This window comes from Protomyctophum bolini, assembly GCF_963924005.1.
Source record: "Protomyctophum bolini genome assembly, chromosome: 9".
Classification (NCBI taxonomy): Eukaryota; Metazoa; Chordata; class Actinopteri; order Myctophiformes; family Myctophidae; genus Protomyctophum; species Protomyctophum bolini.
Window position 1 is genome coordinate 16,296,601 of NC_137870.1, and position 24,591 is coordinate 16,321,191.

At 43.5% G+C, this 24,591-nt stretch overlaps 1 protein-coding gene across 4 annotated transcripts in view; it reads left to right on the plus strand.

Moving 5' to 3' along the window:
• Window positions 1–24,591, plus strand: part of gria4a (glutamate receptor, ionotropic, AMPA 4a) — a 152,625-nt gene that overhangs the window by 118,235 nt on the left and 9,799 nt on the right. For 3 of the 4 annotated variants that reach the window (XM_080772323.1, XM_080772324.1, XM_080772325.1), the window contains exons 14-16: window positions 11,424–11,622; window positions 15,723–15,970; window positions 22,920–23,034. In XM_080772323.1, coding sequence (XP_080628449.1) covers window positions 11,424–11,622; window positions 15,723–15,970; window positions 22,920–23,034 — 562 coding nt within the window. Of the gene's footprint in view, window positions 1–11,423; window positions 11,623–15,722; window positions 15,971–20,744; window positions 20,860–22,919; window positions 23,035–24,591 lie in introns of all 4 variants that reach the window. The other variant, XM_080772326.1, reaches the window with a different exon arrangement.

Consider the following 24,591-nt stretch of genomic DNA (forward strand, 5'->3'; position numbering starts at 1 on the left):
CAATAATGCACACGCTGTTTTTAGCTTACCCTTGTAGTTTGAGCGATGTGAACTGCAGTTATATTAACATCATTGCTCTGGATAAGACATTGGACGATTTGGAGAACATTGATTAAAGGGATATTTCACTTTGAAATAAAATAAACACACAAATATATTCATAAAAATCACACCCGTGTGAAGTGAGTGGTGCAACTCCATGTGGGGGTCCCCAGGGGGTCCCTGGAACTTCCAGACCCACAGGAACACGCCCAGGGTGCCGTCCCGTTTCCGGCGAGCCGCCCCGCGTCCACAGTGGTCGAGAGATGACATAATTTACCGTGTGGGGGTCCCCGGAACATCCAGACCTCCAGGGGGCCGGGCCGGTTCCGGCGAGTCGCCCTGCATCCCAAACGGTCGCCCTGCATTTCTGACCCACCCATCCGACCACTTAACACGGCAGCCGAAGGACCCACTATAGAGCGTCACAGTCCCTCCCCCTTTCAGAACGACGAGTGGCCCAGGAAATTAAATGCAATGCATTTCTCCCATAGGATTTTCTTTAAGTATTTATTTAAAGACGGTTACGCCGCGGACAAAGCCAACTCGGATCGTGACAAATCATGACAATGAACACAATGTTTTGGGCCGATCAAATAATTTATAAGAAGAAAAACAAAGCCTTTATTTTCTTCTTTCTAATGATTTGATCGGCCCAAAACATTTCCACAACATTCATATCACTCAACATGTACTTTGATTTAAGTGAAATTAACGTTCTTTTGCTTAATACATGAAAAATCGCGGAGATGTTTGTAACCTACCATAACAGTAGCTCTGGTCCATAGCTCTAATGCGTTGCATTTAGAGCTATGTTACTCTCGACTTCCGCCGAAGTCGAGAGTAAATGTTAAATGTTTTATCCCACAAAATTGTGGGATAAAACATTTAAAGAAGAAAGCCTACTTTCCTTAGTGGGCGCACTCTGAGCCTGATGAAGTCAGACAGGAGGTACCGTGGAGTATGAGGGAGGGACGAGGGAACAGGTTGAAGAGAGCCTGGAAAGGCGGAGGCATGCACTAGAGAGAAGATGGAGGAAATCAGCAGGAATAAGACAGAATATGTGTGCCTGAATGAGAACAGTGGAGCAGTGAGGAGGCAAGTAGTAGAAGTGGCAAAGGTGAAGGAGTTTAAATACCTGGGGGTCAACTATGCAAAGTAATGAGGAGTGTGGAAGAGAGGTGAAGAGGAGAGTGCACGCAGGGTGGAACGTTTGGAGGAAAGTGGATAGGACTTTTCGGTGACAGAAGAGTAACAGCAATAGTAAGAGGGAGGGTGTACTGAGGTGCAGCTGGAGGTGCAGCTGCATGGATGTGGCAGAATTATTGAAGAGTGAAGGACATAATCCAAAATGACTATACATTAGAGCAGGGGCAGGCAACATTACATACAGTATACTGTCCAGATCGATCTACAAACTCACAATGCGTCATATCGTGACACATTGTGAGCTTGTAGATCTGCTATTTTCAAAAGGTTTGTATACATTTGAAAACTTGAAATGGGGCATTCTGCATATTTTGGTACTTGTATTGAAAGTACCAAAAGTAAAAGTACTCATGCAGAATGTGTTACTTTTGTACTTTTATTCAAGTTCTGGACAAAAAATAAAATAATTAAAATAAATCCACCGCTGGAGCTTAGATACTGTATTGTTGCTATTCGTTGCACGAAGTGGCCAGTGGCTGCCTGTCTATATGTACTGTATGATGTATGCAGATCCATCTGCTCTGTCTGGCTTCTACAGTATGTCTGTCTATCAGTCATGTCTGTCTATGCACCCTGTGTGTGTGTGTGTGTGTGTGTGTGTGTGTGTGTGTGTGTGTGTGTGTGTGTGTGTGTGTGTGTGTGTGTGTGTGTGTGTGTGTGTGTGCGCGTGCATGCCGTGCGTGCATGCCGTGCGTGCCTAGGATTATGTACTGAGCAGCTATAGGTCCATTGGTATTCAGTGTATGTCCCTCCCCTGCTGCAGTCGTCTCCGCAGTCTGGGAGTAACTAACACGCATGCACACGAGCGTGCGTACGCACACACACACACACACACACACACACACACACACACACACACACACACACACACACACACACACACACACACTCACCTTTTCAAGCATCACCATCTCCTCTCATTTGTCTTTTTCCATTGTCTGTCTGTCTGTCTGTCTGTCTGTCTGTCTGTCTGTCGCTCCTTTCTCCCACCCTCCCTCCCCTCACTTTATTTCTCTCTCTCTCTCTCTCTCTCTCTCTCTCTCTCTCTCTCTCTCTCTCTCTCTCTCTCTCTCTCTCTCTCTCTCAGTATTCTACATTCTACTCAATGTATTTATACAGTATGTGACGTCTGTCACGTCTCTGCCATTTTGTAGTCAAACGATCATTATTAAAGCACATTTGCATTTCTATTGCATGCCTGTAACCGTGCATACATTTGCATCCTTATGACAAAGTGCACGTGCACATGTGGGCCCTCCACACACACACACACACACATGCGCGCTCGCTCGCACCTCGCACAGTCACATTGTTGTCAGTCTCAGTGACCTTGGCTTGACATTTGTTCCTCCCACCTGTCATCTTTCGGCGGCGCTCGTTAATGGCTCTCTAAAATGTCACCGCTTTTCCGGGTCAGTGCCGAGACGAGACGAGACGAGGCCACGCCAGAGGAGGAGGGTATGAAGATGAGGAATATGAACCAAATGAACTCTGATATCTGTTGACCAGGATCACACTAGATGGGGTTCTGAGAGAGAGAGAGAGAGAGAGAGAGAGAGAGAGAATAAGATCCAGGGAGTGAATGCGTGACACAGTGGTTACCTGATCACCACCACTGTATGTCCCGGAGGGGTCGGCCCTGTCTCTGTCAATAAAACCTCTGAAATTACACCTCCTTCACCTCTGTGTGCACATGGGGCGAGTGTGTTTGCGCGTGTGTGTTGAATGGTTAATGGCAGCAGCACGAGTCATGTGATATACTGTAGCATGACTAAAGTGATCAGGAACATGGAGCCCTTTTCTCTAATTAATGATTACCGTCAAGGTCACCATTTGCATTTGGAAGGACTGGATGATCTGTGTCTGTCTGTCTTTGACACTATCTCTGCGTCTGTCTCTCTCTGTGACGGGCTCACTGTCTCTAATACTTTCTGTGTCTGTCTCTCTCTGTGACTGTCTCTGACACTATCTCTGTGTCTGTCTCTCTCTGTGACTGTCTCTGTCTCTGACACTATCTCTGTGTGTCTGTCTCTCTGTCCTCTCTCTGTGTGTGTGTCTCTCTCTCTCGCTCTCCTCTCTCTCTCTCTCTCTCTCTCTCTCTCGCTCTCTCTGCCTCTGTGCAACGAATGATATCTCACAGACAGAAATCAATAGAGATATATACTGTCCCTGTTGGGGAGAAACCTTGTACCGCTATCTCCATATTCTAACAACACATCATGTCGTGAACTTGTAGATCGGCTTTTTTTGGCAACTTTTTGAAACAATTTGAAAGTGGTTAAGTCTGTGTTCTATGAATATTGCAACAAGGAAAAGTATTAACAACTATAGAGCACTGAAGTCTGACGTCACTTTCAGTAGAGGGCGCCAGTACACAGGTTGAAATCCCAATAGGGGGATTTTAGGTCGCTTCATAAGAACTGTGTGCTAGCAGCCTGACGGTTGAGCTAACCGCCTGGGCCCATCCCAGCCTTTCTGTCAGAGGGGTGGCTGTGCGTCGTTTATGATGTCCATTCATATTTGATACAGCTAGTTTCTGGAGAAAATTGAATGAATGTGGCCGCAATAGCCTTGAAACTACATATGAAAGCAATGTTGCTGCTAATATACGTCACGCCCAGCTGTCAACACATTGCGTTCCTGAGATTCCTCGTTGACGTAAGCTCAGCTGGCGGTCTTTATAAAAGAAGTAGCAGCCGTTTCCTCCTGGGCATATTAATGTGAGCACTGCATGCATGTGCAGGCCATAGCATTTCAGTAAGTCCAGTTGTGATGTCAATATGATCAAAATAAAAAGGCAGTAACTGAAGTATTGCGTTATTGTCAGTAACAGTTGTGTTGGTCTTGTTTCTTCTTTTATTTTTTTAATTTGGTTTAACAAACATCAGCAAGTTCATACATTTGTCAGTGTTTTAGCATTAAAAAAAATCCACTTTCTCTACACCCTCTGTAGTATGTCCAGTCCCTGTGCCCGGGAGTGGTGGAAAAAGTACACACATTTTTTGACTTGAGTAAAAGTATCAATACTGCAATATAGAAATACTCTATACTGTTACAAGTAAAAGTCCGGAATTCAACATTGACTTGAGATGTAGTGGAGTAGAAATAAAAGTATTGGATATTGGAAATACTCAAGTAACATGCATGCAAATACCTCAAAACTGTACCTACAGTACATGAAAGTATACAGTACGTAAGTAATGTACGTAGTTACTTTCCACCACTGGTGCCCGGTTTATATCTGTCAAAGTATGACGGGTGGATATACAGTACTACCGTCGGGTGGAAATGCCGTCACACTGCAATGATGTCACGCGGCGAGAGTAGCCGACCTGCATGCTCTCTATGCGGTGCGAATGCAGCGCGTAGGCTGCACGTACTGTAGGTATACTGTACCCCCATGTGGTGAACACGAGGCTTAGGTGTCCTGGTGTCCTGTGTTTACACGCTGTCGTATTGTTCAGTGTATCTGACTCCCGTAGATTCCCTGTAGTAATCATACTAGTCTGATTGCTTTTTTTGTACACAGTACACACACACGAACACACACACACACACACACACACACACACACAAACACGCACGTGCACGCACGCATTCACGCACGCACGCACGCACGCACACACACACACACACACACACACACACACAGCTGGCCACTTGCCAGTATTATTGCCACAGGTATATACCATCCATTGTGTAGATGTCATAGAGCTGTCGGCGGAATCGTATAAGCTGTCATAACTGGAATCAATGGTGGTGAAAAGATGTTCCCAAGCGCACACACACGTGCACGCACACGTGCATGCAGGGCAGGCAGGCACGGAGACAAAACAATACAATCCTCAAACGCACGCACGCACACGCACACACACACACACACACACACACACACACACACACACATACACATACACATACACACACACACACACACACACACACACACACCGTGGGAGTGCATATTCATGGATGATAAGAACCCAACACAAAATATTGATTGCCTTGTGTGTAACCACTAATGGAGAGTCACAAACTCTAGTCTGTACTCTGTATCACTCCGTGTGTGTGTGTGTGTGTGTGTGTGTGTGTGTGTGTGTGTGTGTGTGTGTGTGTGTGTGTGTGTGTGTGTGTGTTTGTGCATGTGCGTGTGCGTGCATGTGACGGCATTTCCACCCGACGGTACTGTATATCCACCCGTCATACTTTGACATCATCAGGGATGATATTAAACGCCCCATACATGGGAAAAGCCCCCATATTGTGCCCAGGTCTCGTAACATCACTATGACATCATCAGGGATGATATTAAAAGCCCCATACATGGGGAAAGCCCCCATATTGTGCCCAGGTCTCGTGACATCACTATGATATCATCAGGGATATTAAGCCCATATACGGCAATGTGATCCTTCCCTATCCATCCTTCCTCTTCGATGTCTCCCTTTCGACTGATACCTGTCCATTTAAAGTTTAAAACTTTAAATAACTTTGGGGCAGGTCTAGACGGGCCTGCCCCAAAGTTATGTGTGCAGCCCTTCCCGGCAGCCGGCGAAAACTACAGTTCTCAACAGGCCCGAAAATGAAGGCCCGGCCCTACCTGGGCCCTCATCAAACCCTGTACATTCAAGACACTGCTCCCGTTGCCACCCTTAGATCTCCATACATGGTCTTGGAGCTGACCTGTTCTGACATTCCATAATTATGTTATTATCTGACCTCATTGCACTCTGTACACTCTGTACACGCTCTATATGGCCAGTGAGCGCTGGCCAGTGCACGCTTCTCGCCCTTCTGGGCGAGGTCGCTTCTGGCCCTCAGGCGTCTTACTGGTGATAACTACTATCATGTTAAGGAACCACTTTAATCCTCAATACTTCACCTTTGGCTCTATACTATAGGCATTAGGCACACAAAGATTTTGTGCCCCCTACCCCCCCCCCCCCATTTATTCATAGTTTCCTAAAGCTAAATCATGACAATTATGCTAAATAATTGACATTATCTCAAATAAGTGTGATTAGGCAATGACGTGCATTATTTTCTTTCCTTCTTTTTTTTTTTTTACGTTGTTCACAGTTTGATGATACCAAAATAAGTCCCTTGCCTGCAATATTTCATCAAGTCCTTCCATCACATTTCCCCTCAGCTCTCTCCATGTCACTATTAGATATAGATACTCTGTCGGGTGGAAACCTAATATGAGAGTTACTTTTCATTATTCAAAAATAGCTCGAAACGCATTTCGACTTTGCAGATCTGCTATAACTTTCTTTTTTTTGTGTGCGGTAGTACAATCAACATCATTCATTTACGAAAAAACACACAAGTCTTCTATGGAGATACACGTAAGAGGTTTCTACCCAACAGCAATGATAAGCAAGAAAGTAACTCATTGCAAGGGATTGATTAATTGATGTAATTGTGTGATATGTTGTACAACTTCTAGCTGCAGCGATATGAGTTTATCTGACGATGACAGCTTGGCTTTATCTTTCATTGAGCCACTTTTGTGATGAAATCAATACATTGATCGTTCTTTGCGCTGCTCTCTATGTTATATTTATGTCAAAGCTTTTCTAAATCCAACCATTCATTTCCAATAAAATGTGGCAAGAGATGTCGGCTTTGTCGCCACTGTGCAACTCAGGCCTGCTGTGTGTGTGTGTGTGTGTGTGTGTGTGTGTGTGTGTGTGTGTGTGTGTGTGTGTGTGTGTGTGTGTGTGTGTGTGTGTGTGTGTGTGTGTGTGTGTGTGTGTGTGTGTGTGTGTGTGTGTGTGTGTGTGTGTGTGTGTGTGTGTGTGTGTGTGTGTGTGGGGGGGTTACTATAGTAGACAGCAGGCTCTTGTGAAACCACTTTGATTCATCAGTCAATTTATGTTCTTATAAAGAAATATATATATTTGAATGGTTGTAAATCTACATGTTGTGTTACTTTATTTAAAAGCCCAATAAGAATTGTTATGATAAATAACCAATATATAGTAAGAAATAAATTAAGATTCTAGTCAGCCAGTGGCCGGTATACAGAAACCTTGACGCACACACGCACGCGCGCACAAACACACTCACACACTCACACACACACACACACACACACACACACACACACACACACACATAGACACACACTTGCAACACATACCTCTTTATCCAAGGCAGCAGGGATAATTTTACGTGCGTGTGTGTGTGTGTGTGTGTGTGTGTGAGAGTGTGAGACAGCGTGCATCAATCTCCTCCACGTAGGATAGTGGAAGCAATCTGCTGCCTATCATAGATGATCCATGGCCTGCTAGCCGCTGACTTGCCTGTTGCATATCAACATACCTGACGCATACACACACACACGCACGCATGCAGCCACACACGCATGCATGCACACAATTCCATACTTGTGAGGACATCAATATTTTAGGACACCATTGAAAATGGCTAAAAAAGAGAAACAAATGGAGAAAAAATAAACTGAAAATGCTTCAAGCTCACAACACATTAAATTGCAACGCGTCGTGAGCTTGTAGATCAAGATAGGCTAAGTATCACATTTAGAAAACTCCTGCTCCTAAGTCTGAGTCCATGTCTAAGCCCATGACTTCATGAGTCTAAAAACATGTAACCATAAAACAACCATTCCTCTTGTGAGGAGCAGGAAAAGTATCTATTTTGCTAATTATGCTATACTTTATATAAATGTGGTAGTAATACAAGCATACAAACGCACGCATGCACGCACGCACTCACACACACACACACATACACACTCATGTTTCCATCACAGGCACGCTACATCAACCACCACAGTTTTATACACCTCTTTCCCCCAAGGCTATGACACTGCATGAAACGCATCATAACACACACACACACACACACACACACACACACACACACGTCAAGGACATTCTATTGTATATGTTTTTAATCATCTCCTGTGTTGTGTTGTGGTCAGCATGTCTCCCTCTGTCTCCGCCTCACTATATTGTGGTCTTAAATGGTTGAGGATGCGTGTAAACATGCAAAGGTATACTTTATGTAATGTTTGGATGGGTGCATTATATGGCACCGCCCTGTTGACACTGTACCGCACGCACGCACACGTACACGCGCACACACACACACACACACACACACACACACACACACACACACACACACACACACACACACACACACACACACACACACACACACACACATATATATATATATATATATATATATATATATATATATATAATGGGTGCAATGAATGGGTCTAATGTTGCATTATGGCGCCCCCTGTTGACACTCATCCCCCACCAGCCATGTTGAATTGTCAACTTTATTATTATTATTATTATTATTACAAAACATTTAAAGTTTTAGTTCTCAAATATATGTTTTCAAGAAGAAAAATATTTGTTTTAAATGGTCAAAGTATAAAATAATGAGCAGTACTGTATATGTGTGTATACTAAACATGTACAATACTGTATGTATGTGTACTAGAATTTCGCGCCCGCTTCGCGGCCACTCTAATCCCAGAGTTACTTCGCCACGCACTCCGCGGCAGAGATGCCGTGTTTGCATGAATGAAACTGTATGTAATCGCGAATCTATAAGTTCTAATCGTGTGTGGTGCTTCTTCGGGAGCCGGGACTGTGTGTGTGTGTGTGTGTGTGTGTGTGTGTGTGTGTGTGTGTGTGCATGCAATGTGTCAAGTAGCGAACAGTCAACAATGTTGATGTAAGTAACACGCTCGCTGAGAGAGATATAGTTTATATACAGAGATTTAGAATGAATAAGCAAAATCGAATTCCTGCCCTTCCTTGTTTGTGTTCTCCTGCGGGTCTTGGAGAGAGAGGAATGAAATTGCAGGCTCGCAAGGGGAGGGGCTGAGAGCTCTGACGACATGTTCACATCTTTTGGCGCTTTTCATTGGCTAGTCTATTATTACAATTGTGAAGTTGGTAGCCAATGAAAAGTGCCAAAAGATGTGGCGGACATGTTCACATCTTTTGGCGCTTTTCATTGGCTACCAACTTCACAATTGTAATAATAGATACTAAACATGTACAATGCTGTATGTATGTGTATACTAAACATGTACAATACTGTATGTATGTGTATACTAAACATGTACAATACTGTATGTATGTGTATACTAAACATGTACAATACTGTATGTATGTGTATACTAAACATGTACAGCCACTGTCCACATTATCATCTTTATAGCTGCTCTTCTTCCACCTTTTAATGCCAATAACCGTGATGATCTACTGCACACATTCACTCGTCAATAATTAGAGCTGTTGTTTAGAGGCGTTACAAACAATGGTAATGAGGAAAGAACATCGTTAAACCTTACACACGCGCTACAATGCCAATGGATACATCACAATGTATCACTATTCGTTAAATACATACTCATGTGCTTTATGTTTAGTCCTACTTTGTGAAAATAATGGGCTTCAATAGAGGCATTTCTTGATTGTATTAGCCTAGATACATTCGTGGAAATACATATTACCATAAACCCACTTCAGCATACATCAAATATTTTCGAAATGTACATACAAGCTGTGTGTGTGTGTGTGTGTGTGTGTGTGTGTGTGTGTGTGTGTGTGTGTGTGTGTGTGTGTGTGTGTGTGTGTGTGTGTGTGTGTGTGTGTGTGTGTGTGTGTATATATATGTATGTATATATATACTGTATATAAATACTCCAGTAAGTATACAACATTGTTACAGTACTTCAATAAATTTGCCTGTATTCAACAGGCATATTATTTTAAATGTCATTGAAACGTTGGTTTCTTTGAAGGACGGGTGCTGGCGGGGGTGACTTTTCGAGTCCTATTCTGGTCTGTTTTCCCCGGTCCCATAATTATAATAGCTGAAATATGAGAGCCAACGAAACCATTATTGTTTTTGTTATTCTTTATCGCTCCACCGGGGCCTATTTAACTCTGCCAACAATGGTAAGGCCCTGAATTAATTAATACTCTAGTCCTCCCTGTCATTGTATGAACATAGAATATTTTATTTATTTGAAAACATCAGTTTTCTTGCTAATGAGACTCCATGTTGCTTTGAAATGTGTTGAGACCCACTGACAATACCCACAATGCACCTCCCTCTCTCTCTCTCTCTCTCACCCATCATGCGTCTCTATTGTCATCCTAATAGAGGTATAAACAAATGTTTAGTGTTATATCATTCAACTTCACCTACTCTACTCACACAACGCATGCGTGCGTGCAGGGGTAAGCATATAAGGAGAAAATAAAAAGAGAGCTGCAGCAGCTTCAATAATGCTGTTATTAAAGTGGTTGAGTTGGTGACGCAGGCAATTTTGTGGGGCAGCTTTTCTAGGATCTTCCTCATTCCAGGGGGTTGTTAGTGCATTCTTGAAGAGGGATTAGGGGCTGCTGAAGTCCAGCCAGAGTCCAGTGCAAATTTGCATTGTTAACCGCATGTCAACGGCTTGTATTGTCCGTGATGCCAGATCAGCCTATAAGCTGCTGCAGGTGAATTACTGTATACACCGAAGACACAGACACGAGAGGTAAAGGTGCAGAGACACGAAGGTGCAGAGAGCCTAAATCCAAGAGGTAGAGACAGACTTATAACAACACATGGTATACCTATAGTGCTTAATTTACTTTGCCCTGGTTTGTTCTTGTTCTTGACAGTTCATTCATGTACCTGATTGTACGTGCACAGGAAGAAGCTTTTTGCACACTATTGCGAGTGGATTTATTTGTTTATGTACTTACTTAGGCTACTTACTTACTTACTAAAGTACTTATAAAATACAGAGACAAATAAACAGGACAGAACAATTACAGTGCATGGAATGTGAGAAGTGACACCAGTGACAAATGCAGCTCATAACGTGAGAGTGCGTAGCTGTTTTCCATTCCAGGCAGTTCTTAAACAGTTTATGGTTGGGATATTGATCGTCTCTGTCGGGTGGAAACCGCGATGTCCAAACTCTTCAGGATTCAAATAAAAAAACAGCAAAGGTAGCGGATCTACAAGCTCAAAACGCGTCGCTTCGCTCCACTCTTCGAGCTTGTGGATCTACTACTTTTGATGCTTCTGTGTGACGCTGTAGTAGGGAGTTAATTTACAAAACAAAACAAAAGGTTTGAATGTAACAGCAGTCTAATGTATATCTCTCTTTCATGCAGGTCACTGTCAGGGCGTATCGTGGGAGGTGTGTGGTGGTTCTTCACCCTCATCATCATCTCGTCCTACACGGCCAACCTGGCTGCCTTCCTGACTGTGGAGAGGATGGTGTCTCCCATCGAGAGCGCCGAGGACCTGGCCAAGCAGACCGAGATCGCCTACGGGACGCTGGACTCAGGCTCCACCAAAGAGTTCTTCAGGGTAAGCACGTACACATAGTGTTGCTCCAGTTTGGAGCATGGATCCATGCTCCAAACTAGTTTGGTTTTTTTTACCACCAAGAGGTGACGTTTTGGAGCCAAAAGCTATTCCTCAGACTGAGATATCTGAAATAGGGCTTAAGTGGTTATAATTATGTAATTTTTCCCCTTCCTATTAATGTACAGTAGCGCAGTCAGAAGTGTAATGTGATTTTGAAATACTTGTGTCATAAGTAGGGCCTATCCAAAAACACAAATACTCAAAGTACACGAGTCAATCCAAAAATAAAGAAATGTACTTAAGTACAGAACTCAAATAAATGCACTTTGTTGCTGTCCACATAACATCAACGATATTAATTGGAAAAGATGGCGTCGCTTAATAAAATCTTGACGAGCTATATAATAGTAAAATCCAGAGTGTTAGTGTGAGATTGTAAATAAAGTGGTCCATATTTTACAGCATCAGAATAAAGATTTTGCTGTGCACTTTCTCTCCAAATAACACTCCGCAAATCATGAATACAGGACAGCTCTGGGACATAAGGGTTTATTGCTACACGGAGGATAATCAGGAATACAAAATTGAATAGTAGTACACACCCACTGTACAAGCACAGACACGCAGCGTGAGCACACACACACACACACACACACACACACACACCTTTTGTCGTGCCATTTCTCATCAGAAATGCCTACATTGGATGTCTTATGCTGATGGAGCAAGATGTGCACAATATGTCATTGGACAGTACAAATGAAATGGCCAAGGATGTTGGGCAGCATAAGAGCACTTTGAGGCAAAAGGGCAGGTGCCCAAGCCCCAAAAGTCTCCCCCTGCGCGCGCACACACACACACACACACACACACACACACACACACACACACACACACACACACACACACACACACACACACACTCACACACTCTGGCACCATCAACATAACGAGCAGCTGAAATCTGTGGAGGGTGAAAAAGCAATTTACTCTCCCACAGCTGAGGGGGATTCACCACCATTAATTATCGTGTGTGTGTGTGTGTGTGTGTGTGTGTGTGTGTGTGTGTGTGTGTGTGTGTGTGTGTGTGTGTGTGTGTGTGTGTGTGTGTGTGTGTGTGTGTGTGTGTGTGTGTGTGTGTGTGTGTGTGTGTGTGTGTGTGTGTGTGTGTGTGTGTGTGTGTGTGCGCATGCATGCGCCATGTGTGTGTGAGTATACATGCAACCATGAATATGTGTGTGGATGTATGTGCATTGTGCATCCAATTTGTATGTGTATCCATGGAAGTGTGTGCGTGCGTGCGCACACATCTCTCCCACTAAAGCATCTTTCCTCAGTGCTCTGTTGTGTTCGGTGGTGGAGCCTGAAGGTGACTTGCATCATCCATTCCCTCTCCTCAGACGCTTATTGTTAAAGAACCTGGAACGTGATACACCCCCCCCCCCCACACACACACACACACACACACACACACACACACCACACACCACACACCACACACACACACACACACACACACACACACACACACACACACATACGTAATCACGCACCCACTCAAAGACACTTAATCACAGGGGTAAACGCACACTAGCACACTAGGCCCTCGTTTATCAAGCAAGTGCATGACAGAAAAGTGGCTGTGCGATCACTTCCACGCAGCGCTCGGCGCGTACCAATCTGACGTCGATTTGACGAGATCGCGTTTGACGATCGGATATGATGTCGCGGCTTGGACTTGTGCTGCAGTGTAGTCAGAGAATCTGACATATCGACGATGTCGGGTGGAAACATTGTATGTTTTTTAATATAATATATATACGGTATATATATATATATTTTATAGCTGATTTACAAGCTCACAGCGGCCCGTTGTGAGCTTGTAGATTGTACATGACTCTGGCCCATCACTGTATAATGAAGCATTATATTACGAAACGAAACATAAAGTGTGAAACTATTGAGATACAAGGTTTCTGCCCACAGCGACTATATGCAGCCACATATTCACTCAAAGACAGCGTTGCTGTAAGGAGGAAACCTTCTGTATGTCTCTGCTTTCGGGCAGAAACCAGCTAACTCCACACAAAAACTACATATGTTTTTTTTCAGGAAATAAAGAAAACCTTATATATTTTTTAAATAAAGTAAAACCGCCTCATCAACATATTGTCAGATACTTGCATGCAGTGTCATTATGTTATCACCACTTTACCCCAACCCAGCTCAAGTGGAGTTATAGGATGTTCTGTCCCTCATTGATAACAGCTTTTACTTTTAACAATAACAGACTATGGAGGAAAAACCCCGACACATTATTGTATTCTTGGCTCTCTGTGTCACGCAAAAAAATAGAATTTGCACACTGTGGCTTTGCAGGGCTCCCAGTCAAAGATTCACATGGTTGACAATGCATTAGCAGAACGGTGCCAGCAGTGTTGAATGGCTAACAAGTCCCTTTCTCTGCATTACATCCAATTCCTGCATAATGTTGCTCAGCAAACTGTGATTAAGAGATAATTTCATGAGATTGCTGGGTTTCCTAATGTGATTTGGGTGATGGATTATTGTACCCTTGTGCATCTGAAGCCACTAATCATGGATGAATAGGCATTCATCAATGGTAAAAATAACCATCCCCCTATACCCAACGGCCAGGTAATTCATGTGATAGCATTCTACCTCTCCTAAATGTGGCTGGAGTGAGAGGGGGCGAATAAAGGGAGGATTCTATGGTGTGGGCAACATGTTCCTTTGGACATGAGTGACTATTATGGCGTATAGGTGTCCGTCATGCACTAGTGAATCTCTCTCTCTCTCTCTCTCTCTCTCTCTCTCTCAAAAGGCCTAGATGGTGCAGTGCGAGTGAAATGTTTGTGGCTGCAAGAGTCAATACTTTTCAAGCTGTTCAGTCTGTGCATAGCATCATCAGTAACCCTGTGAGGAGTTGCACTATAGATACTCCTCTATAGCCTTACGAGACATTGGCTTAAAAGCCTGAATTTATAACGGTCGCAAATGCCTGTCTAACATGTACATGACCTTGAGTCTGCAATAAAGGCATTCATTAATTGATTCTCTCCATTCTGCATTCATAACAAATTCTCAAACGACATTGAGATTGAAATTATACAACATATATGATTAATATAGATTACACTCAAACAGTGTTGGGGATGGTTGGGAGGAGGCAAACCAACTTATTCTCTTGTGAAGACCTATTTTCTTTTTCAACAGTGGGGTGAGGGGTGCTGCTGATGTGTTTCGTCACGGTTTCACCACTACATTAGACGTCAGCAGGCCCTGGACAATACGCCGGCACTGTTACTGGCAATAGTACATCTTCTTTCATCTTTGCCCAGGCATTTGGTGCCCCCAGAGCCTGATGCCCAGGGGTGCAGGCGTGCAGCACTTAAGGCCTGTGCATTAAGCCAGGGCTCCACATGCCACACACACACGCGTGCGTGCGTGCATGCGTGCGTGAGAGAGAGAGAGAGAGAGAGAGAGAGAGAGAGAGAGACAGACAGAACAACACTTTATCACTGCATTGAAGAGAAGAGGAGCGAGGGAATAACAGAAGGCTTTTGGAAAAGATGACAGTTTGACACGCTGCCTTATTTTCACTCTGCAACACACTGGTCGTCAGTCCCTCACGCTTCGTGACACGTCACGCCACCATATATGGCCGTCAGTCCCTCACGCCTCGTGACACGTCAGTAGTAGCAAAAAAACATATTTTGCTACTACTCCTACAAATGTTGTCAATAACTCACACAAATTGGCACAAACTCTGTCTTTGGTCATGTGATCAAGAGTCAGATTTGTCATATTCCATCCCTCCCCTCCCCGGGAGAGCACAGTGGATAACACTGACGTCACCAAATTTGGAACGACGCCCCTCTGCACTCTGATTGGTTAGAAAATACAAGGTTCACTCCCACTCCTATAGGCCAGATTTCCTGGGCCCTAACCCCAGGCTTCCCGAGGCTATACAAGGACATAAGCACACACAATTTAGAGTTCTCTAAATGAAACTCAAACTCACTTTTGATCTTCCTTAACACTTAACTCCTCTCTCTCTCGCTTGCCTCTCCCCCCAGCGGTCCAAGATCGCCGTCTACGAGAAGATGTGGTCGTACATGAAGTCGGCCGAGCCCACAGTCTTCACCAAGACCACGTCCGAGGGCGTGGCGCGCGTCCGCAAGTCCAAGGGGAAGTACGCCTTCCTCCTGGAGGCCACCATGAACGAGTACACGGAGCAGCGCAAGCCCTGCGACACCATGAAAGTCGGGGGCAACCTGGACTCTAAAGGCTACGGGATCGCCACCCCAAAAGGCTCACAGTTAAGGTGGGTCGAGTAGTGTAACAATAGGATGCAGTAACCCACACACGGGCCATACTGTATACTATTGCTATGGTATTCCATCTACCCTACTGTGTAGTTTTTAATGCCAGTGGATGTCTATTGATGTGATGTGTATCGCCACTGTCATGGGGAAGCCTTGTATCTCCGGCTGGGTACAAAAGAGAGAGTCAGGACGTTTTCCAAGTATTAAGGGTCTTAAGTTTTCCCGTCTGATGTTTGTTTTTATATTTACACTAAATGTATTGACTTTTAGATTGCCGTTAATGAGACTATAGGAACATGCCGCCTTCCAGTTTAAGAAATCGAAAAAGGTTAAAATTGGAGATATGAGGTTTTCACATGACGTGGTTGATATGTGTGTGTTTTGGGAAGTGGGTATGAGACAATGTTCGTTTCTGGGCATTTCTTGACTTCTCTGTCTTTCATTTGTGATGCTCTTATCACACATCCACTTATTTGCTGTCGGGCAGAAACCTATCTCCATATTTCAGTGAAAATAACAGATCTACAAGATCACAACAGGTCTCGATGCGACCCGCTGTGAGCTTGTTGATCGGCTATTTTCACTATTTACTTTTATATAATAAATAAGGAACAGTTTTGGATATACAAGGTTTCCACTCGACAGCACCAATCTGTGTCTTTACCCTCCTGTTGACATAGAGGCCCTTTAGCTCCATCGCTGTGTTGTTCTGTTGCTGTCTTCCTGTTTCATTTGTCCCCTCCAGTCCTTCGTCCTTTCTGTCCCTGCCTTGCTGTGTTTTCGTCATAACCCCCCCTTTTCTCCGCAGGACCACCTTACAGGTAAATCTGTACATGTTGTCTTCCGTCCTGACTCTTATGTTGGTGGTTCTCAAACGTTTTCATGTCAAGGACTCCCCCATCTGATAAGGTTTAAGTGCCAGGGACCTCTGTAAGAAGTTTTTGCGTTGTATTCCAAGTTATTCCATAAGTTCACCAAAATTCAACAATTAAAAAAATAGCTGATCTACGAGCTCACAACGTGTCACATTGTGAGACATTGTGAGACATTGTGAGCTTGTAGATGTGCTATTTTTGAATAGCCAAAGTGTAAAATATTGAAGCCAAATTAATAATTATACTGGGGACTCTCTGGAACCACCGGGCCCCTGGGGGTCCCCAGACCTCACTTTGGGAACCACTGTGTCCTCATTCATGCCATCCCCAGTGACAGATATATGATAATGCTGCTAGTATTTATGATGATGATGATGATGATGATTAGCCTGATGTTAGACCAGTTGTCTACCACTGCAGGCTGTGGCCTGACTGTTGCCATGACACCCAGAGCCACAAGGGTTGAATTTATAGAAGAACAGGAAACAGGACGTGAGAAAACCGGAAGTAGAGGGGCCTAGCCAAAGGGGGGACTGAACACTAAATGAAAAATCCCACTTAAAAAATCCCATTTACAAAAACATGAAATAAATATTGATTGAATTATACTTGAATCCATCCAATGTCAATCCCATCTGGTCATTTGAAAAGACCTCCGAATCCCGATTGGGTACCGAAACACAGAAACCATCAGCATTTCCTTTTTTTCCCTTAAAAAAAAAGACGAGGAAAGGGAGTTGAAGACTGCATTACCTTTCCAAATTCACTATTCCAGTGGCAGAATATATGATTCTGAGATATGAATTGTTTGTTTGGTTTTGTTTTCTTCACTAGGCGATTGTATTGTTAGCTTGTTAGAATGGAAGAATATACACCTTTCCTTGACAGTACTGGTGTCTAATGTAGAAAGAAAAATAACAAGACAAGATTCAACAAATTCTGATTAATGAGCTCTTCTCTTTCTTTCCAAGTCTGTTAGTGAATATTGACATTTTATGCCTCACCCAAACAAACTCAAACAACACAACTCACATCCTGTTCTATAACTTCACCCTGTGTGTCACGCAATGATGTCCCCCAAGAATCCAAGTCACGTTACATTGTTCCAACGCGTTACGAAGGTCTTTCCGTTTTCGTGGGAAAAGTGACAGACAGCGGGTGGATAGTTCCTTTTTCCTGGCCCCCCGTGACATTCACAGGACTATCCACGGCTGTCTCTGGCTTCTCCCAACCACTGGAAAACCTTCCTTCAAGAGCGTGCACGTGGCTTGGAATGCATGTGCACGTCAGGCCGGCCCTGCAAGAATTAGAGAGATTATTTGAGATTATAATAATGTCTGTGATGATTATGGATAGTAGACTGGTATTAATTTGATTAGCTATGGATACAGTTTTTATTTTAACGTTTGCTTTGTTTTATATTAATGTCAATGTATTAACCTGAATGTTATATTGTGATAACTCTTACCTCTCTCCTTTTTGGATGTAATTGTTCATTGCTTGTTTGGCCACCCTGGAGGACACGTTCTCTCTCTAAACCTCTCAGTTTGTGATTGATTGATTGATTGATTGATTGATTGATTCAAAACTATTAGCTCGTTTGTTAACAGTACAGGTATAGTACAGTTATGCTAAAAGGCCTAACTAATCCTAACCTATAGCCTGAAAGAGACCTATGCTTTTCATAGAGGGGCGGGACAGACTAGCGCTGGAATCCGACATTGACTTCCTATTGGTTCACCAACATAATGTATGAGCCCATGCTCCTCCCCTTCCCCCGCTCCCCTCTCCTCCCCTCACCAGTAGAACACCGACGTCACCAAATTTGCATTAAGCCTAACAAAAAAATCCCTGGGAGCTAGTGTCCATTGTGGTCCATAGTGCTTAATTAATCAGTAATACAATACATAATCGTGTAAAAATCATCAAATCATCAAAATGTACAGAGAATGAGGGGTGGGGGGTAGAGGATGCTTCTACCTAAGTGTCCACGTATTTTGAGGTCAGGTCATTTAGTTAGGTTAGTTTTGAGTTTGGGGAGGGAGTCGAGACCTTGAATGGGTTTTGGTACAGTAGGTCATTCCACATGTGGCAGCATAGAATGCATTATAGTAGAATTTATAATGTAGGCTACTTATGAGGCTTCATATTAAACGCTCATTATAAATATTTCTTTGTTATAAAGTGTCTGTTATAAAGACACTTCATACACACACACACACACACACACACACACACACACACACACACACACACACACACAGATTGACAGGGTGAAAGATTATCTGACAGACGGACAGACTATACCAAACAAGACAGTTTCAATTAACCTTTTGGGATGAGAGGAGCGTTGTTGATTACAGCCTTTCAGAGAGGGAGAGACAGAGAGAGAGAGATGTGAAAGAGAGAGGGTGCTAAATCTAACTAAAGAAAAGCCGCAGCAGCACAGAATACATTTACACCGTCTCCATTATAGAACAAATAAGTCGATTTATTTCGGAACCAAATTGTATTAATTTAAACAAAAAGTACTTATTTAGTCTCATTGAGTCTCAAATTGACTTCACTCTCAAATTGAGTGAATTCAAGGCTTCATGGGGTGTGTAATTGATAGAAAGTAAGTATTTCTGCGTGAACTAAAGCTAGCTTGAAGTCGTGTGTCACTGTCCAAATGGGGCCCATGTGTTTGTGTGTGTATGCTTTTTTTTTGGCAAATGTGACGGACGTCATGCACACAGCATGACCGTGTTATTTTAGCCTTGTTCTGTGTCCCTGATTTGTGTGTGGAGGTCATCCTCCCCAGGGCTGTGAACAACTTGCGTGTGCACATGCATACACAGCATTGCACACTCACACACACACACTCACACACGTGACATGACACACACTCACACGCGCGCGCGCGCACACACACACACACACACACACACACACACACTCAGCCACACTCAGTCAGCAGACTAGCGGGACATTAACATGCGAGCAGCATGAAAAACATGATCAGCGAGATGATAAAATGTGGATGACACCTTCCTACAGCCACCCATTATAATAGTGCATGGTGCCAAAGACAAACAGACATACCTGGCTGTACATGATACTACTGCCTGGAAGACGGGGACAGTGAGAGAGACAGAGAGAAATACATGATACTACTGCATGGTAGACAGGGACAGGGAGAGAGACAAGACTGAGAGAAATACATGCTACTGCATGGTAGACAGAGACAGGGGGAGAGACAATAGCGGTACATTCAGTGGTCCGATTCGTTCAGAAATCGTATTGTTTATGTCTCGTTTGAAGTGGTTAATAAATAGATGCATATACCTTTTTGGGTAACCTTTTCTTTTGAACCGCACATTCCCAGCCACACCAACTTACACACTGCCCGCTCCCACTAGATTTGAGTTGCGTCCTGCAGGACCTGCAGCATCCCAATTCCAACGCAGGGACAATATAAATCATAAACACATTGAGTGCCTGACCATTCACCCACAACGTTCAGCCAGCGGGTGTTTGGCTAGTTAGAAAATAAAATAAAAAAGAGAGTGCGCAAGAGTGAGAGAGTGGGCGAGAGAGAGAGAGAGAGAGAGAGAGAGAGAGAGAGTGCGCGCGAGAGAGAGAGCGAGAGAGAGAGCGAGAGAGAGAGAGGAGAGAGAGAGAGAGTTGTCCAGGGTGAATCTTTTTCCCACTAACCCATCTTCTTCCCTCAGCCTGCCTCCCCCCACCCCTCTCCTTTTTGCTGTGAACTGCATCCATCCCTCCCTCTGTGCATCCTTCCTCCCTCTCCCCATCCATCCATCCCTGCTCCACTCATCCCTCCATCCCTCCCTCCCTCCTCTGCTCTGACCAAACTATCTTATCTATCTTGTCCCCCTTCCTTCTTCACTCTTTAAAGAAACGCGGTCAACCTGGCCGTGCTCAAGCTCAACGAGCAGGGCCTGTTGGACAAATTGAAAAACAAGTGGTGGTATGACAAAGGAGAGTGTGGCAGCGGGGGCGGGGATTCCAAGGTTAGCCCTCACTGTCTGCCCATCCCCAACCCCACCATCGGGGGAGGGGGTGGGACCCGGCTCACCAGCTAGCCCGTTTACCCCCCCACCCCCACCCCCCAAGCCCCCTGCCCCAACCCACCACCCCGGGGATGTACGTAACGCTCGCATCTGCCCTTGGCAAACAGTCGCAAAGCGGTTAGGGAGGATATAGGGGGGCAACAAAAGTGACATCTCAAGCGCACAAGTGTCAAGGATCAGTTACTGTACAAATGTCACATCTCTTGTCCCTGGTGGGTGGCTTTTTTTCCTGCAGTCACAGTGACACAGGAGAGGTGCTTAATCTCTGTGAGCCACGACAAACAAAGGCCGTTGCTCATAGTTTCATTTCAGGAGTAAATTAATTGTGGGTTTTTTTCTTCTTTTTTTCAAATGAACACCAAGTGAAAATGGTACAAGTTGGGAGCTTTTTCCCTTCTTGGGAGAAAGCTTAATTATATGTTTTTGTCCCACAGGAAATTTGTAGCAGGATTTTTATTTTTACCCAGTATGACAGAGAGAGAGAATGACAAAGGTGAGAAACAGAAAGAAAAAGAGGAATTATTGTACCACAAAGGCAGGAATATTTTCTGCCCCACGCAAGACAGTGAAATCTGAAGTGTTAATTTGACTACGAAAGGGTATGTTGTATCCTCTCAGAGTCAAATTATATATGATGGCAGCTCTGGGGAGAGGAGGGGAAGGACAGAGACAGCAGAGAAGAACATAAACATATGGAAATTGAAAGAACGGTTCATGTGAAATGCATGCATATTGCATGCTCATGGCAGGCCCATGGCAGATCAATAAATGATAGTATCCACATGTAATTAATAGAGACTAAAAGATTAAAAGACTTCCAATTAAGATAAGAGACAATCCTGTACCGACTGTAGCTTGGCAGGCTATAGTTTTCTTTATTCTCTTTTTTCTCAAATTGATTGGCATTCCTCAAAAATGTTGTATCAATTACATTTTCTACAGACTCTTTTGAAATGTAAATGTTATCGTATTACGAGCTATGAGATATTGTGACAAATATTGCTAATTCAGACGTTCAGATTTATCTCTCCCCCAACCAACCAATCACAACAATAGCAATGTAGTCTAATAAAAAGCAGTCCCTATATTTCACCGGGTTATGAGGTGCAGGCAGCCAGGCACCATCAGGAACCCAGATTGTGGGGTTTTTAAGAAATTCTAAAACATTCATAATTGCCCACATGTTCAAAAAATAGCAAAAGCCATTCTACAAGCTTATGTAAGGCTTAAGCAGGGAGGGAGTAGTGGTCGAGATCAGATCTAAAATGTTAGGGAGGGAGTAGTGGTGGAGAGCAGATCCGGTATTACTAAAATAAATAACTTTATGATTGGTTGCTTGCTTGCACTGTCCGAAAAATAGCTGATCTAAAACACGTTGTGACTTGTGAGCTTGTAGTTCTGCTATTTTTGGAACACAGCTGAGTATGAATCAAACATTTCAACGTCATCACGACCCACCAAAATACATTTAGTATTATACAACTAAAATCAACTAAAATCTTATGGTATTTAGACTACTAAAACCAGACTAAAACTAAAACATTTCAGATTACTAAACTATGACTAAAACTAATTCAAGAGACTACGACAACCACTAGATCGATAGTAAAACATCAGCGCTGTCCCTCTGTCTCTCTCGCTGCCCGTCAGTATATAGAGTGAGCCTGTGGCCAATATTCCTGTCTTCACGGTGCTGACCTCTGACATCCGTTTGGGGACAGGGACAGCCGGGGCAGCATGGGTGCGTTACCATGAAGTGACAAAGGGGGGTCCCACTCATATGTCTGTAGCTCGCCCCTATAGCCCCTCGCTCCCCCCAGCCCCACAAAAAAACGAGCGTACACACATGTACTCAGTGGGACCCACTCTAGGTCACTCGCTCTTTGTTGAAGACGTTACTCTTCTTGTATGACTAAACTTTCCAATGCAAATGTGAATTATACTAATAACATAAAATAACATGACCTATGATGTTATTTATGTTATTTTTACACGCGAAGAACCCCGGTAAACCTTGCAGTATTGAAACTGAGCGAAGCAGGCGTCTTAGACAAACTGAAAAACAAATGGTGGTATGACAAGGGAGAGTGTGGACCCAAGGACTCAGGAAGTAAGGTCAGTCTCATGCTACTGCGAAACCCCCACGCAGAAACGCTAGCCTGAACTCATCCTGAACACCCTCCAGATTACACTATTTAACTGTTGCTTAGATTAGCAGCACCATCTCAGTTCATCTTCAGTATTCTGACTACACAACACAATGGCTGCATCTGAAATCACATGCTATGCACATACTACTCAGTATAGGCCCTATGCTATTTTTTAAGCGGTGGCCGCAGCCCTTCTATGCCAAACCTTGTGTGTGTGTGTGTAGCAACGGATAAAAGCAGGACCAAATCACACTTGAAAAGACACATACACTGGTCGGTACTGCGTGTGCACGCACGTATGCACGCACGTATGCACACACACACATACACACACACACACACACACACACACACACACATAGAGCATAATTGTGATTTCCCTACATACTTTTGAGAGCATACAATACAATAGCATGTTTAAGTTTGAATGTACTAATCAGACCACGCAGAATATTGGAGAAAGTGCCCCATCCTGTGACAAAGTATAGGTACTACACATACCTGTTACTGTTCCATCACTGTGTAAAGCAGTTAAATGATGTTTTGTTGGACACGTCTTTAGTTATACACAAATAACTACATTATAGGCCGGTGTGTTTAATAATTGAGAAATAATATGTTTAAATAGATGAGCAATTAACTTTACGCCAGAGGTTTGGTCGCTGCATGCCATGTATGTTATTGTCACAGCGACCATATTGCATTATGGGGCACTATACACTTATTTATAAGTGTATAGTGCACCAGTATTGCATACTGTAAAGTCCAAACCACACCAAAGGGTCGCCATGCAACTCCTTGCAACCAAACGGTTACGAGGAGTTGCATGGCAACTCATTGGTGTGGTTTGGGCCATTGAATTGAACCAGTTGAATCACTTGGTTCAACTTGGGTCGACGTGGGTCGACGTGCAACAGGACATATCACACCGCTAAAACCGTCTCGTCCCGTCTCGACCCTTTGGTGTGGTTTGGGCTTAAGTTTCCCTAAATTTTGTAAACATTTCACACTATTGAGTAGATTTCAGACATACAAAAAAGTGTCATATACTACCAATAATTCGGCGTACTAAATAGTATGTTAGTAGTATTGAATATTGGATGCAGCCATGGTTTCTTTTATATTGGATATAATGTTTCTATTTTCATTACAAAGTTGCCCATAGACACCAATTAAGCTATGTTTCTTCATGTTAACAACACCCATATATTCACTGAAGATTTGATACTGTTTGATCTCATGCACTGACCCATAAAGTCTGAATGAATGCTATAGCAATTGCATCTGTGTCATTCTTAGCACACATGCATGGCTATTCGCTGGAAATAGTATCTTGTAATGAGATCATTTTGTTATAATTAATTCATATTTTCAGTATATCTTTTAATAAGATGTACATTGGTTGCTCTAGTTGAAACAGCATCAGAAAAAAACTGCAGCCTAAGAATAGATGAGAAACTGTTATAATCTATAATTTCACTGAAGCTCTCAGAGATGAATAATACTCTAGTCTGACAGTCAA